The sequence below is a fragment of the Apodemus sylvaticus genome, chromosome 23 (assembly GCF_947179515.1).
Source record: "Apodemus sylvaticus chromosome 23, mApoSyl1.1, whole genome shotgun sequence".
Taxonomy (NCBI): Eukaryota; Metazoa; Chordata; class Mammalia; order Rodentia; family Muridae; genus Apodemus; species Apodemus sylvaticus.
In genome coordinates, this window is record NC_067494.1 from 40,389,832 (window position 1) to 40,406,846 (window position 17,015).

At 48.5% G+C, this 17,015-nt stretch overlaps 1 protein-coding gene across 3 annotated transcripts in view; it reads left to right on the plus strand.

The window, feature by feature from the left end:
- The window catches only part of Tulp4 (TUB like protein 4), a 139,826-nt gene extending 125,494 nt beyond the window's left edge, over positions 1-14,332 (plus strand). For all 3 annotated transcript variants that reach the window (XM_052169326.1, XM_052169327.1, XM_052169328.1), the window contains exons 13-15: positions 2,344-2,487; positions 5,657-8,160; positions 10,020-14,332. In XM_052169326.1, the coding sequence (XP_052025286.1) occupies positions 2,344-2,487; positions 5,657-8,160; positions 10,020-10,136 (2,765 nt within the window). In that variant the 3' untranslated portion in view covers positions 10,137-14,332. The remainder of the gene's footprint in view (positions 1-2,343; positions 2,488-5,656; positions 8,161-10,019) is intronic.
- The last annotated feature ends 2,683 nt before the right edge of the window (positions 14,333-17,015 follow it).

Here is a 17,015-nt window from a genome sequence, read left to right on the forward strand (position 1 = left end):
GATGAAGAATGAGGTGGTGGAGCCAGTGTGGGCTGTGTGCAGTAAATGTGGCTTTACCGCATGAACAATGGGGCCTTCCTCCTCCTTTCCTCGCTTTCTCCCATAGTGCAGCCCTTGTCTCCAGGGGACTTTCTTAGGGTGCTTCTGTGTTCTAGAAGCCCTCTGATAATCACCTGTGGCCTGCTAACTTGTTAATGGCCCTTACCTACCTTAGTAAGCCTCTGAGCACTTAGCCTTTCCAAAACAAAGACTGGGAGAACGGATTGAGGTGGAGATGTATTTACATCCATAGTTAAGCCAGGCCGGGGAGCTGACACGGGAGCCTCGGCTGCCCGGGGCCTCTGCTGCTGGGGTGGGTTACAGCCTGTCAGGACAAAGCTCTGGGGTCGCTGTGCTCCTCACCAGTGACTTTTTTAAAAGAGCGATTAGTCCATAAGCTGCCTAAAGAGTTCCCCACTTGATTATAGTGGAGCAAGGCTTGGATTAATAAATCTTCTCAAATACAAGGTGTGATGCGCTAATAGACTTGGAAAGTGAGTATTCCCTATTAGTCCTTATAATTAATAATTTGTTTTCTACAGTTAGAACACTCGTTCATGGGCCGGAGTGGGGGAGTTCAGTATAAAGACTTACTGAGGGAGAGGACAGCGGAGGTCTGCCTGCATCACTGGAGCCTCTCTCCTCCTGGCAGCCGTCCCCCCTTCTGAGACAAGGTCTCACTATGTAGCCTTCCCACGCTCAGTTTAACTTATCTCCATGCTCTGCTGATGGAGGGCAGGAAGCCACACACCTCCAGGGTATGTGGCGGTGACATCCCCCCTGAACTTGATCTATTTGCTAATGATCCCAGAAGCTCACTGGCTGTGCCAAGGCGTGCTCACTCACGTACTTGGCCACCTGGAGTCCTGCTTGAGACCCATGGCTATGGGGCGCACAGCCATGGCGGCTGTGACCGATCCAGGCTCTTTCTTTTTAATTGTTTACATAACCTATGTATTATGTCAGAGACTCAAAATTCAGAAGTGTTAAAGGATAGTTCACAGTGAGGGGGGAAGGAAGAGGGAGAGGCAGAAAGAGAAAGAGACGGGGAGAGAAGAGAGAAGAAAGAAATGGAGAGACAGGGCAGAGAAAAAACAACATGGAGAGAGAAAGAAGGAGAGCGTTTGGGAGAAAAGGGGGAAGAGAGGGAGAGAGAACACGAGCTGTCACTCACCTTACTACTGTCACCTGCTCTTGTGCCTAGGGGCAAATGGTGCTTGTAATTAATCACTGAGAGTCCTTACTGCTCTGGACAATACTTTGGTACTGACTCAGACCAACATCGGACTTTTCCACTAAAATTCATACTGTGTTTTGAGGGTCAGGTGATGAGACCGTGGGTGGCAAAGCCACCTCGAGCACCAGCTTCAGACTGAGGCCCCAGCAAAGCCACAGCCTCTAGACGGACTGGTTTGCCAGGCCAGAGCCAGCGGCAGACATAGGATGTGGCTTTTCTTACTGAAAATGCTGTTAAAGTGCCTCTGAGTATAGCTTCACAGGAGGGAGTATTAAACATAAAAGCTAGGTCACTGCGGGTGCCCAGTGGGTAAAGGCACGTGCACGAAGGCCAGGCAGCCCACGTGTAATCTCCTAAATCTACGAGCTGGTAGGATAGAACTAACTTCCACACGTGTGTCATGGCACACACGTGTCTCACACACATACATACACACACACACAAAAATTAAGTTAATAATTAATAAATATTTGAACATAAAAGAGTTGATAGAAACCTAATCTGGCTTTTAACCTGCTTGTGAAACTTAGATTCATAATTTCAAAATTAATTTTATCTCTTCTAACTATTTTTATTTCCAAGTTAGACTCAAGTTAATCTTAAGGTGTAAATAGACTATAGGAGTGCTATAAATCCCTCCGCAGATCACCATAGGGGAGACTCAGTGTGATAAGGCTTCACTGAGCAGCAGCAGCTCCGTGCCTCCGTGGTCCCCAGTCCACTGCTGTCACGTAACTCCTGAGCGGGGCACTGCCAGCACCACTGTGGGAGCTCAGTTACTTCTCTGCTTACAAATGAAGCTTTTTAAAGACTTTGTCCCTGAGTCTGATCATTGTAAGGAAGGATAAGTCCAAGGCATGTTTTTGGCATTTAAAATTAGCGGTTCTGTAGACAGACAAAGCTTTCCGACCCCACATCGCTCATCGGCAGACACCAGAGCCCCTCCAGCTGCTGATGCAGCCTGCAGGTGAGAGCAGCATCCATGGCCTCCGTCCTCTCCCTCACACCGCTGCCCTGGCTCTGCTCCCGCGTGCCTCCACTAACTGTGCCCTCCTTCCTCTCACCAGTAATCTATAAAACCAGCCTGCTGCATCTCCAGCCTCGGCAGATGACCATTTATCTCCCAGAAGTTAGGAAGATTTCCATGGACTATATTAATCTGCCTGTCTTCAACCCAAACGTTTTCAGTGAAGATGAAGATGACTTACCAGGTATGTCACATAGTTAGACTCGTCTGTCTGTCACAATCCCTCTCTGAGTGGATCGTGCAAGGGGACAGAGTGCTCAGTCGTTGAGTACAGTTGCTGACGAGGTTTACCCACCTCACTCAGTAAACCTGAGAGCCTACCATAGTGTATCCCGGGAGGAGAGCCTACCATAGTGTATCCTGGGAGGAGAGCCTATCATAGTGTATCCCGGGAGGAGAGCCTACCATGGTGTATCCTGGGAGGAGAGCCTATCATGGTGTATCCCGGGAGGAGAGCCTATCATAGGTATCCCGGGAGGAGAGCCTACCATAGTGTATCCCGGGAGGAGAGCCTACCATGGTGTATCCCGGGAGGAGAGCCTATCATGGTGTATCCCGGGAGGAGAGCCTATCATGGTGTATCCCGAGAGGAGAGCCTATCATGGTGTATCCCGGGAGGAGAGCCTATCATGGTGTATCCCGGGAGGAGAGCCTATCATGGTGTATCCCGGGAGGAGAGCCTATCATGGTGTATCCCGGGAGGAGAGCCTACCATGGTGTATCCCGGGAGGAGAGCCTACCATGGTGTATCCCGGGAGGAGAGCCTACCATGGTGTATCCCGGGAGGAGAGCCTACCATGGTGTATCCCGGGAGGAGAGCCTACCATGGTGTATCCCGGGAGGAGAGCCTATCATGGTGTATCCCGGAGGAGAGCCTACCATAGTGTATCCCGGGAGGAGAGCCTACCATGGTGTATCCCGGGAGGAGAGCCTATCATGGTGTATCCCGGGAGGAGAGCCTACCATGGTGTATCCCGGGAGGAGAGCCTATCATGGTGTATCCCGGGAGGAGAGCCTATCATGGTGTATCCCGGGAGGAGAGCCTATCATGGTGTATCCCGGGAGGAGAGCCTACCATGGTGTATCCCGGGAGGAGAGCCTACCATGGTGTATCCCGGGAGGAGAGCCTATCATGGTGTATCCCGGGAGGAGAGCCTATCATGGTGTATCCCGGGAGGAGAGCCTATCATGGTGTATCCCTGGAGGAGAGCCTATCATGGTGTATCCCGGGAGGAGAGCCTATCATGGTGTATCCCGGGAGGAGAGCCTACCATGGTGTATCCCGGGAGGAGAGCCTATCATGGTGTATCCCGGGAGGAGAGCCTATCATGGTGTATCCTGGGAGGAGAGCCTATCATGGTGTATCCTGGGAGGAGAGCCTATCATGGTGTATCCCGGAAGGAGAGCCACTGTGGCTGCTGTTGGTCAGGAAGGAGGCTCCCAGAGAGAGCATGTGTGGTTTAGATGGTAGTGACAAGTGACAGTCCACAGAGCATTCGCACATCACGTGTGGCCTCTCTTTGCTTTCCATTGCTTACTTAAACTCTGTGACCAAAAGCAAGTTGGGGAGGAAAGTGTGTATTTCACCTCACAGCTTACAGTCTGTCGGGAAGGGAAGTCAGGTCAGGAGTTCAAATCAGGAGCCTAGAAACAACCTAATCTAGAAGGGCTATGTAAAATCAGAACTAAATCCTGTCTCATCTAGCATTTGTCCTTTCTGTCCCTGATTCGGACAGCTCTCTAGGGGCCTATAGTGCTCCCAGACACCAACTTCTCTAACCTGCCCTATCTCACGGACTCAGAGCCACCATACAGGTCAAGTCTCTGTACAGAGGCCTGGCGTGACTTAGAGATGCTATTTATTTAGCACACGGTTTTTAAATTTTACTTTACAAACTGTCAGACATCTGCTGGCCTCGAGATCTTTTTGCTGTAGTAGGGGCTTCTTTAATAGTCTTGTTTTATTCCCAAATCAGAATGTTTTCCGGTGGCTGCCAATAAGTTGTATCTTACTATTCTCAGTTACTCAAGGGTACTTGAGAAACATTCTTGCCTTTTAAGTACAAGTTTTGTACACCAGACTACTTCTGCACCAGCGCCTGCCCTTTGGTGAATGAACTTGGGTGTGTCGTTATCGAACTACCCTGCTCTGCCGTTCCAGTCTCTGAAAGTGTGGCTCTTCCTTTCCCTTGACATCTCTTTGCTGTCCCAGATGCAGTGATGAGAGAGAGAGGTGTGTGTGTGTGTGTGTGTGTGTGTGTGTGTGTGTGTGTGTGTGTGTGTGTAGTTCTCTGTTGAGAGGATGGAGTACACTGTCTTGGGGCTTCAGTCAGGGATTGTGAATCCACAGAGGCTCTCCATTGGTGAGGGAGATACCTGAAGTCATTGCTTCATGGACATCAAAGAGATCAGCATACCAATGATAGGAGGCCCGCGGTGGGACCTACTCCTGCAGCCAGAGGATAACTGTCTCAGGGGAGGTCCCAGCAAAGAAATGGTTAACAGGCCCAAGGCCAGGCTTAACTTGTGGTAACTTATTGGCCACATTCTGCTGTTTGAGTGAAGTCAGCCCACCTATATAATAAGCCTGTTAGATCCTGTTTGCTGCTCAATTATTTGTTGCTATGCAGCATTTAACACCAAGTTTCAGGCCTCTGGGCCTGTGGCAGTGTGCTCTGAGGAAGAGACAGCCACTTAGTAGGCTAAGGGGAGCAAAGCTAGAGGCGGCAGCAGCACTGCCAGCAGGGCGCAGACGGCGGCTCTGAGCACCCGCCTGCAAGTCATGGCTCACGTTTGTGGGTCATGAAGTGACCACTGGATGGTAAATGGAATATCCACGTGCTTGTGTTGGTTGCTTGTACCTTAAATGCTGTTTGAAATGCTAAAAAGCAGTGAATAGGCAAAGGGCATTCAGCCAATATGCCCATTTCTAGGAATTTTTTCCTCTGGTGTTTCTACTTTATTTTACATAGGCATTTTATGAGCAAAACCACGAAAGAGCTCTGTAGAAATTTATGTGTAATGGTGTCATGCAAACACGGGGTACCAGATTCAGAAGGCTCAGACCTGTTCACTGAGATGTTTGGCAGTACCTTAGCCTGTGTTCAACAGGCAGGCTGTGCTGCACACTCCTTAGTGGACCTCCTCAGGACATTCCTCAGTGGACCGCGTTCTTCCAGAAACGTTAGAGAGGCTTTGTGAACAGCCTCGTTGTCTCCAAGCAAACACATCTCAGTCTTAGTGGTCACATTTTGCTTGAAAAACAAAAGATACATTTAAGTATGCGTCTTGTTCTGACCTAGTTCTTTGACACTGTTTTGCAACCAATCCTTGTTTGTCTGTCTGTCCTACAGTTACAGGAGCATCTGGTGTCCCTGAAAACAGCCCGCCCTGTACGGTAAACATCCCCATTGCACCAATCCACAGCTCTGCTCAAGCTCTGTCTCCCACGCAGAGCATAGGGCTGGTGCAGTCCCTGCTGGCCAATCAAAACGTGCAGTTGGATGTGTTGACCAATCAGACAACAGCGGTAGGGTCAGTAGAGCATGCAGGTGATGCTGCTACCCCGTACCCAGTCTCCAGCCGGTACTCCAGTCCTGGACAGGTGATTTTTGGAGGTGTAGAAATGGGCCGCATCATTCAGAATCCTCCTCAATTGCCTTTGCCACCACCGCCACCACAGGCACCTCTACAGCTGTCTGCAGTGGACCATGGAGACCGGGACCATGAGCACCTGCAGAAGTCGGCCAAGGCCCTGCGGCCAGTGCCTCAGCTGGCTGCCGAGGGGGACGCAGTGGTTTTCAGTGCCCCTCAGGAGGTCCAGATGGCGAAGATGAATCCCCCACCCCCATACCCAGGAACTATCCCTGCTGCCCCCACCACGGCTGCACCCCCACCCCCCCTGCCGCCACCGCAGCCGCCAGTGGATGTGTGTTTGAAGAAGGGTGACTTCTCACTGTATCCTACAGCCGCACACTACCAGCCTCCGCTAGGCTACGAGAGGATTACCACCTTTGACAGCAGTGGCAATGTGGAGGAGGTGTGCCGGCCTCGCACTCGGATGCTCTGTGCCCAGAATACCTACACTCTCCCCGGCCCAGGCAGTTCTGCCACCTTGAGACTCACAGCCACTGAGAAGAAGGTCCCTCAACCCTGCACCAGTGCCACTCTGAACCGCCTAACTGTCCCTCGATACTCCATCCCCACAGGGGACCCACCCCCATACCCTGAAGTCGCCAGCCAGCTGGCCCAGGGCCGGAGTGCTGCTCACAGGCTGGACACCAGTCTCATCCACGCCACCCTGCGAAGGAACAACCGAGAGGTTGCACTTAAGATGGCCCAGCTGGCTGACAGCTCCCGTGCCCCGCTGCAGCCCCCAGCCAAGCCTAAGGGGGGCGCTGGTGGGGCAGTGGCGCAGCTCCCAGCACGGCCTCCACCTGCCCTCTACACCTGCAGCCAGTGCAGTGGCGCAGGGCCCAGCCCGCAGGCAGGGGCAGCCCTGGCCCATGCCCTCAGCACCTCTCCGCTGGCCTCCCAGTCCTCCTACAACCTTCTAAGCCCTCCTGACTCCTCCCGTGATCGCACTGACTATGTCAACTCAGCCTTCACAGAGGATGAGGCCCTGTCTCAGCACTGTCAGCTCGAGAAGCCTCTGAGGCACCCCCCACTTCCTGAAGCTGCTGTCACCATGAAGCGGCCTCCCCCTTACCAGTGGGACCCTGTGCTGGGTGAGGACGTTTGGGTTCCCCAGGAAAGGACAGCACAACCTACAGTGCCCAACCCCTTAAAACTGTCCCCGCTCATGCTAGGGCAAGGCCAGCACCTGGAGGTGGCTCGGATGCCCTTTGTGTCTCCCAAGTCTCCGTCCAGCCCCACTGCCACCTTTCAGACAGGCTATGGGATGGGAGTGCCATATCCAGGCAGCTATAGCAACCCCTCTGTGCCTGGAGTACAAGCGCCATGTCCCCCTAAGGATGCCCTGTCCCCGGCCCAGTTTGCACAACAGGAGCCTGCTGTGGTACTGCAGCCAGCGTACCCACCCAGCCTCTCCTACTGCACCTTGCCCCCCACATATCCAGGAAGCAGCACCTGCTCCAGTTTACAGCTGCCACCCATCGCCTTGCACCCGTGGAACTCCTACAGCACCTGCCCACCCATGCAGAGTGCCCAGGGCACCCTCCCCACCAAGCCCCACTTAGTGGTGGAGAAACCTCTTGTGTCCCCTCCTCCTGCTGAGCTCCAAAGCCACATGGGCACAGAGGTGATGGTAGAGACTGCAGATAATTTCCAGGAAGTCCTCTCTCTGACAGAAAGCCCTGTACCCCAGAGAACAGAAAAATTTGGAAAGAAGAACCGGAAGCGCCTGGATAGCCGAGCGGAGGAAGGAAATGTTCAGGCCATCACTGAGGGCAAAGTAAAAAAGGATGCTAGGACTCTGAGTGACTTTAATTCTCTCATCTCCAGCCCCCGCCTAGGGCGAGAGAAGAAGAAAGCAAAAAGTCAGAAGGAGCAGCTGAAGTCCAAGAAGCTGAACAAGACAAACGAGTTCCAGGACAGCTCCGAGAGCGAGCCGGAGCTGTTCATCAGCGGGGACGAGCTGATGAACCAAAGCCAGGGCAGCAAGAAGGGCTGGAAAAGCAAGAGGAGCCTGCGGGCCGCCAGCGAGCTGGAGGAATTCAAGTGCCGCAAAGCCAGTGAGAAGGAGGACGGGCGGCTGGGCAGCCAGGGCTTTGTGTACGTCATGGCCAACAAGCAGCCTCTGTGGAATGAGGCCACGCAGGTGTACCAGCTGGACTTCGGAGGACGGGTGACCCAGGAGTCTGCCAAGAACTTCCAGATCGAGCTGGAGGGACGACAGGTAAGGAGACTGTGGCACTGTGGCCACTGAGCAAGTGGGCCGGGGCCTTGAACTCGGAGCGAGCAGGTAAAAGGCCTCCTTGTGTGCTTTCAATCCAAGTGATGTGTGAACCGCTAGGCAGACGTTAGAAAGGGAAAGCACAGTCCCACGCGGTCCCACACCACATGCTTGGTAGCCGCAGGTGCCTGCTAGGGTTTGGTGCTCTCTGGTATCTCATTATATTTGTAAAAGCATAGATTTGTTATTTATTGATACTTGTAGCCATCATGTGTTGCCTTCCCCCTGACTAACTAGTGGATTGTGCTGTCTGCTTCCCTCAGGAGTTGACAAACTTCCTTACCGCTTTCCTACTTTTTCATTTCATGGCTTTGCTTCCCACCACCGTGGCCCCAAGACAGTGCATTTGGACAGACTGACTAGAATAGCTGTTCATTGCCACCTGTGGGAGAAGGTTGTGTTTGCCAACCCTGCCTCCCCTCCCGCATTAGCACACACGAGAGCTGCCCCTACTTTCCCAGTTTAAGCACTAGGTATTGGTGACTGCATTGTGTCACAAAAGGAAAACATTTCCTTACAGTTTCAGAGATTTACCATTACCATAGCAGAAAGCATTACACCACTGAAGGAGGAGAGTTCCACATCTTACTCTGCAGGCAGAAGGAAACTGTTTGTCACACTGAGCTTGGCCTGAGCATAGGAGACCATGAAGCCTGTCCCCACAGTGACACACTTTCTCCACTAAGCCCACACCTCCTAATAGTAACAGGCCCCTGGCCAAGCATTCCCACACACAGTCTATGGGGAGGCAGGAGATCAAACCTTTCAAACCTCCACACTGTGATTCACAGCTGGATTTTTTATGAGTTTTTCCTCAATATTTTCATTACCTAATTATTTTTGCTTATCTCTATGTGTTTATTGCTAAACACATCCTCCAGTTCTCAAGTACAAATGAAGACCACAGATGACAAGACAGTGCTTGTCACAGCACGGTGGCCTCTGAAGCCCTGCCTTGCCACCTCACTTCACCTCCTGATTATCCTAGGAGGCCCATCCATTTTAAATTTCATTTTTACTTAATTAACTCATCAAATATTTTTGCTGCCTGCTGTGTGCTTGGAAGTTTCTAAGCCAAGAATTGGCAGACTGGTCAATACATCCATGCAGCCCCTTTCCTATTGTAAATAAAATTCTTACTGATAAACAGTTCTGCCTAATAAATTCTACAAGTACTTTCATCTGATATGAACAAAATTGAGTGGTTCTGCAGAGACGTGATTCCAGAGCCTAAAAAGTCTAACAGCTTACAGAAAGCAACCCTTATTCTAAGTGAAAGCAAGACTATTGAGAGACATGGAAGAAACAGTTACCATGTGTCTTTCAAAAAAGGGAGAAAGACCACAAGGAAATGGCTGTGTACCTTATGCTGTGGTGCAGTAATGTCATGTTTTGTGGCCACGAGAAGTGGCAAAGCCACAGGTTGAGCCTGGACAAGAAGGAGCATAGAGGAAGGGGTTGTGACACTCCACAAAGTCACCAGGGAAGCCTGCTCTGAGGCAGAGACCTTTGACAAAGTTGGCGCATCTCTGAAGTCTCTCAGTGTGGTGTGGAGTCTTCTCTTTGTTTTCTCTGGAGAACCCACTTTATCTGTAGCGCTCCACGTGAGCTCCTTGTCCCCCTTACACTATCAGCCATGATCCTCTGTCCTGTTAGATGGAGAAGCCCATCAGATGCAGTTACTTGAGTTTCTAGAACTCTGTCCTGGACTGCACTCTCTGCTTCCCTGGGGCGGGCACAACTGGCTGCTGTCTCTCACTTTGTTTTCCTCTCATGTGTTTGTTTCCTGCATCCTCCCCTAGGTGATGCAGTTTGGACGGATTGACGGTAACGCATACATCCTAGACTTCCAGTACCCCTTCTCAGCTGTGCAGGCTTTTGCTGTTGCCCTGGCCAATGTGACTCAGCGCCTAAAATGAAGAGGCAGATGCAGGAGACATGGCTGGAAGGAGCCTTTGGAGCAGAGCTCATGCTGCTAGTACCTGAGAAGACCAGAGACCACGGTGGAGAGGAAGCCAGCAGGCAGGAGAGTGCTGATCTGTGGGCGTGGTCCTTTGTTCCGTTAGCCCGCATTGTCTCTTTGCTTTTGATAGAGTGGTGTTTGGAAGCCAAGAATTTGAGGTATCTTGTGTTCTTGAAGGCAGTGTTGCTTGGCTGCAGAGTGTTGTGCTGAATTTACTTCTCATGCCTAGGATTAAGGGCCTTTGCAAAGAAGATAGATTGCTCTTCTTTTAAAATAGGGCGTGTCAGTGTTCAGTCTTCATGTCGTCTGGCCTCTGTCACTCTTCCAGCATTATCACTAGTGAAAAAAAATTTTTTAAACACAACCAAAACTGTGGAGGATTGAGCTTATACTGGGTTGGGGAGGACAGCATGTCATTCAGAGATGCGTGCTGCTCACTAAAAGGTACCTGGAAGAATGCAATTGCCTTGCTCCCTGCTCTTGTGAGCCCCAGGGGATGGGAGCTGTCTCCAGTGTCCGTGTGATCTGATAGGCAGTGTGTGAGGGAAGGGGCTGCCCATGGAGACAGGCTCACAAGCAGGCACCTGGATGAGCTGCTAGTGTGGCTTATGCAAGGGTTATTTCTCCAGGATACTAGGTGGAAACCCCACTGGCTTCTTGTGTCAGAATTAATCCCATCCAGTTTTGGAAGAAGGTAAGAGACTTGAGTCAGTGGGCCGCTCGAGGCTGGGGTCCAGCGGGCTTACATCACAGTCATTAGACCCTCCCTCCACTTGTCAAGAAACAGCCTTTGTCCTCCTTACCCCTTTGTTTTAGTCGGGAACATTTTACTGTCGACATCTTTCTCTTTAGATCCTATTGCTCTGTCTTTTCTAAAACATGAATGAGACTTATTTGCAGCTACACCTTTCCTTCCCTTCTTCACATTAAAATTCAGTTGATTTGAATGCTTTCCAACAGTAATAAGTGTAATGAAAAGATAGGGTCATGGTCAGATCCTTGGGGAGAACTCCACAAACTGCTGTAAGGGAAAAAAGGACTGCTGATGGGCGTTGGGCTGCACTGAAAGACTGCCCAGGGAAAGCCGCCTTATGATGTCCCTGCTTTATTCATTCTGCCTGCAGCATCTCCGAGACATTTCTTCTCGTGGGACACACCCAGGCAAATAGCCAGACCTGGTGGTCAGACCCAGTTCTTGCTGTTGCTGGTACCTGTGATGCTTATTCCCAGAGCACAAGAGCTTTGACTTTTGAGTTGGGTTTTATTTTAAAGCTGACAAGTGAAAGATGCCAAGGAAATTCTTTTTGGCTTAAACATTATTTTGGTTTCCTCCCCCTCCTCCTCTTCTTCCTTCTCTTCTTCCTCCTCCTCTTTGTTTTTAGTTTAAGAATTAGAAAAGAAACTGTCTGATTCCTTTAACTGAGCAAAATTAAATTACTCGTCATTTTTTTCTAGATTCCAAAGAAATATGGGCAAGAACATCTCCCAACTGATACTGGACTTTTCCATTTTATAATTTAGACTATGGGAGCTGATTCTTAGGCGGATCAGTTGTCCCAGAAGGAGTTGAACAGATATTCAGAGTTACTGTGTTTACGTAAACTCCTGTAGCTTGATAAGGTGTCTCAGTGCTTATCACTAGTCGTGCAATACTGTTGTAGCCTCTCTGTTTATGGAATAATTTAAATGCAATTTCCTTTGTTTTGTCTGAGAGATAGTTATTTATCTTGCTCTTTATAATAGTATTCTTGGGAACTATTTTGTTACTATGTATTGGTGGTTTATGCCAATTTTATTATTTATTTAGAAAAATAGTACCATTGTAATTAATGTCTTGTTTGGTGGCAATATATTTTGCTGCAAAAAATAAAGAGAATATGACAGAAGGCTTTTTTTTTTTTTTTTGGGCTGGGTGCTTTGTAACTTTCTTGAGAGTTGGGAGAAAAATCGTATTAATCCCCTAAAAAAATAAATTTACTTTTTATGTCAGTATTGATTATATGCAAAATAGACTATTCCTTTGAGATAGCCTACTCCTAAGGTAGTATTTCTTATTTTGAAAATGTTAGTTAAAAATAAAATGTGATAAGACGCAGGGAAGGGCAAGATGTCTGAGATAAGAGTCTCAAAAGAGTTCCTTAGTAAATTATTTTGAAGTTTTAGGTTTTGTTTGTTTTTTAGTTAAAACTGGCCTTTTCAAAAATGCAAAAGTTATACTTACAACTTTGCAAAATAAGAACGAATATGGAGGAAATCCCTAAAAGATACTTTCTGTCCTTGGATGGGGCTTCTGGCCTTGAAGGTGCTTGACCTGGGAGCTGCAGGAACACCTGCCACTCACGAGACTCCTCCCCCAGGCGCAAGGTGAGTCTCAGGTTCACTGGGCAGTGGGCTGCTGGCTGCAGCAGTTGTGACATTGTAGCATTTAAGGTAATGTCTTCTTCCAGTAAACATCACTTGATTAAATTCTCTTCAAATTCAGACTTTAAGTACAGAATTCTAGGTATTTCATGGTTATTAATAGCAATTTGTTAATGTCCCAATGTCTCATGGGATACCTAAATTAAAAACAGTCATCTACATAGAGATTTGTAGGGAAAGAGTATATTAACCAACATGAAAACTAGTGTTAGATTTATTTGGCTCTGGTATCATCAAAACAAAAGTTGTGAGTGACTATACACTACGCATTTGAATGGATAGCCCGAGAAAAACTGGGACCACCACAGCTAGAAACACTCAGCTCCAGTGGACATACAGAGCAAAAGCTTTGGCATGTTGGTACTTTGCAGCCAGACTGCACTCTGGGTAATGTTCATTCTGTAATCAGAGGTGATTGCCACTGGGAGAGAGTGACTTTGAGCAAACCCCGGGGCTGTCTGGCCTCCTTTTGTCCACCTCTTAAATGAAAAGACGTGCCTGGACAAGCGCAGACAGACGCTCTTGCTCTAGCAGCCCGAGAGCTCAGGATCCAGCAGCTGCCTTCCCCTTCACAGGGGGGCCGGTATAGAAAAAGGGTTTCATGAGTCCTGGACAGAAACCAGCAGGTCACCCCTGAATGTGTGTAGAATGCTTATGCTACTAAAAAGTATGGCAGCATCAAACCCAAGTACAGTGGAAGGCCCTTAGGAGTGTGCTCTACTCCGGCGGCATCCTCAAGGAAAACAAGGCACTATGTGGATGTAAAACTGGGCGGGGGTTCAGCAAGGAGAGTGCAGGTATAGGCTTGCTGCCTTTGGTGTGGTACACTAAAGGGGACCCTTGCTGTCCTGTGGGCTGTGGGCAGGTTGACATTAGCTGGGTGTGAACTGTCATTTGAGATCCTAGGAGTTTATGATAGCATAGAGTTCAGAAGTCTGCACCTCTGTGTGTCTCCTGGTCTCTGGCTGATAAACTCCAGAGGACTGTGACTTTGTTTCCGTTTTCTGCAGCTTTGTGCTGTTATCTTGTGGCTTTGTATCTGTATTTTCTGTTTACAGGTCAATTTTAAGGGGAAGGGTAGGATGTTAAGATCTTGTTTATTGTAGATAATTTTTTTCTTGTGTTATAGAAAAGCATGGTTATACATTTGAGTGAAAAGGGCACTGTATTATTTACCAAAGGTGTATTGTTTGCATTTGTTTATAAATGCATTATTTTAGTACTGTAAATTTGGGCATAATTTCCAAGTTTACTACTATTGCTTCTGCTGGCATCTGTCTTGCTCCTTCTCTGTCATCTTTTTATCCCCATAAATGTGCAACATGGGGTGCACAGGTCACAGACCAAACAAGACCACCAGCATGTTCTTGTCCACACTTTGGGAACAGCGTGCACTGTTTCGTATACATCGGTCCCTCCAGTGTTGTTGGTGTTGTTTTAATTTCCTTTTAAAATTCAGCCTTTTGCTTTAACCTTCCAGACAAGATCTGTTGAGAGTCACCATTGCATCTCAATGAGCTCTCCCTTGCCTATCTTTGTATGCATTTTGTATACTAGATTGTCCAGGAAGTATTCTAGAAGGGATTAATGGTTTGCATTCAAAACGATGTAGTTTGTCCAAATCATTTTGCCTTTAAAATTGAAATAGGTTAATCTCATTTTTTCTTGATGATTTGAAATTGTAAGATTTGTCTAGCTATTGCTTAATAAAATTTTGCAGATCAAAAAAGATCAATTACATGTGTTTGCCAAGTTTGAATTATGGGTCTTGGGTCCTTTGAGAAGAGGGCACCTCCCCCTAGTTACATGAACTCACTCCTGACCCTCCAGTCACTTCAAGCATCGCCTGAGAAACGCCATCATAACTGGGAACACTTGAAACGTCCCTGTCATTGAATTGCCCATGTGCTGAATTGTTGGGACTTTTTTTGGGTTTTCATCTTTTTGAAAAAGAATCCAATTAATAATGCATGTCACCTGGGATGACACTGACTTTGCCGGATTGTGTGACCTGATTTTGTGCTCTTGTTAATTTTTTTTTCTAATAAATTTTAGTTATATCATGGAAGAAAAAAATGAATGCACCTGTATAGTACCTAAAAGACCAAAGGTGCAAAAGATGTTGGTACCTTAGTTTGTGGGAAACATAATTAAACACAGATTAAAGCCATCAGCCATTTGGCTAAAACCTGGCGCCAGTGTAGCTGTTGACTGGTACTGCTGAGTGCGGGCAAGCATCTTCGTTCCATTGCCACGGATGCGGGAAACCAGCACTGAGCATGCTCCCAAGTGTCTGCCTACGGATCGGCTGTAGAGTCGCCCATTCAGGCCTGGGCCAGAGGAAGGCAACCGTACAGCAGCTCTAGCACAAGCTAACTGTGAATCGTAAAGTCAGGATGGGGCTGTGCGTCTGTGCTTTACATAATCACAAGATGGCCTCGCAGAGAGTCGAGTCTATCTGGTCTTCTTACGAGTGTTAGTGAACGTTAGGGAATCTTCATAACAGTTTCACTTAATCCAGGTAGTGTGGGCCGCTAGCCAGGATCAGCCATCTCTCCCCACCCCCACCCCAGCACTCCTAACACTCAAGCCCTGCCTGTGTGTGTGTTGGAAGGAGCTATGTCCAGAACTTCTGCTGCCTCTGCTTGTTGTCTTTGGGACAATTCAGTCAAGTCACGTTTTCCCAGAATGATTGGTTCTTTTGGGGGGCTTAGTTTACTTTATATGTAGGAGTATTCTGCCTGCATGTATGTTCACCGTGTGGGTGCCTGGTGCCTGCCGAGGCCAGAAGCAGATGTTTGATGCCCTGGAACTAGACGGGATGGACAGCTGCAACTCAAATGTGAGTACTGGGAATTACACCTGTTTCCTCTGCAAGAGCAAAAGGTGCTCTGGACCAGCTCTTCAGAGCTCCTGATGTATTTTTAACATCTTGGAAAGAAAACCTGGAAGCTTTCTATAAACTCATTTTATTTTATTTTTGGTTTTGTTGTTGTTTTTTAAGATTTGTTATATCTAAGTATACTGTATCTGTCTTCAGATGCACCAGAAGAGGCGTCAGATTTCATTACAGATGGTTGTGAGCTACCATGCTGTTGCTGGGATTTGAACTCAGGACCTTTGGAAGAGCAGTCAGTGCTCTTAGTTGCTGAGCCATCTCTCCAGCCCCTAAATTCATCTTATGATGGATGTGTCCTGTTTATTAGTTTCAGTTATCTTTTCCTAGAATAGGAGTCTTCAATCTCCTAGCCTTCAAAACTCAGTGTGAAAGTAGAATGCCTGTCTCTTGGAGATTGCCTTCCAATTCCCCAAGGATATAGAGCTACTCACCAAAGCAAGATCCACTGAGTCCATTATGAAGGGACTACCCTTCACACACACACACACACACACATACACACACGCGTGCGTGCGCGCACACCACTTTAGTTTTTGGGGGACAGGGGGACAACAGGGTAAGCCAACTTGGCCTTGAACTTGCAGAGATCTGCCTGCCCCTAACTTCCAAGTGATGGGATTAAAGGCATGTGCCACCACCTCCCTTTTTATAATGGCAAAGTTGGAACATTGAGATGATTGCTGGACTCTATAGACAGAAAACCAATCCTGAGACAGAGTCGGGGACTTCTGGGTCACAGTAGTGACAGTCTTCATTTATTCCTGGATTTTCATACTCTTCTTTGTTTTATTTAAGACACGATCTCTCCATACAGCTCCAGCTGGTCTAGAACTAGCTACAGAGATCAGGCTGCCTCACTCGTAAAGATCTGCCTGCCTCTGCCTCTCAAATGCTGGGATTAAAGGTATGTACCATGCGAGGCTCCCAGCCCCACTCTTTGTTTAGTAATGGCCTATTTAATCAGTCACCTATAAGGAATAACACTCGGGCCATTCTTGACATTTCCTAATGAGCTTTTCCACTCCCGGGTGTCCCACAGAGTAATAATAGATCTGATTCTCCGTCAGTTTGTTGAGAGGTATGCTGTGCGTGTGCTGAAAGCAGCCTCTGTCCTGGGGTCCAAGTTCCCGCCAAACCAACGTCTCCAAGGGAAGAAGTTAGCTCACTGTGGAGCAGTGTCAGGCGTGGGCCTCGGTGCATGGCCCCTTCTGCTTCCTTTTCTCAGTGTCCTGTTCTCTGCTGTTCTCCCCAGGGAAGCGTGTTCCTACACTGTGGAGGGTGTGGGAACCAGGGCACAGTTCCAGGGTGGGGAACCTCCAGTGAGGTGCCAGAACTTTGAACCTGAAGACAAGGTAAGAGCTCTTGGGGAATTGCAGAACCGTAGAAGTGAAGTAACTATTGATAGTAGCAAGAAACAAACATGAGGTGTTTGCGCGGCTGCGGCTGCGGCTTCACCGGGAGCTGTTTGCACCTCGGGAGTGCCAAGTGCCCTTAGCTCTTTCTCCTCTGCAGGAG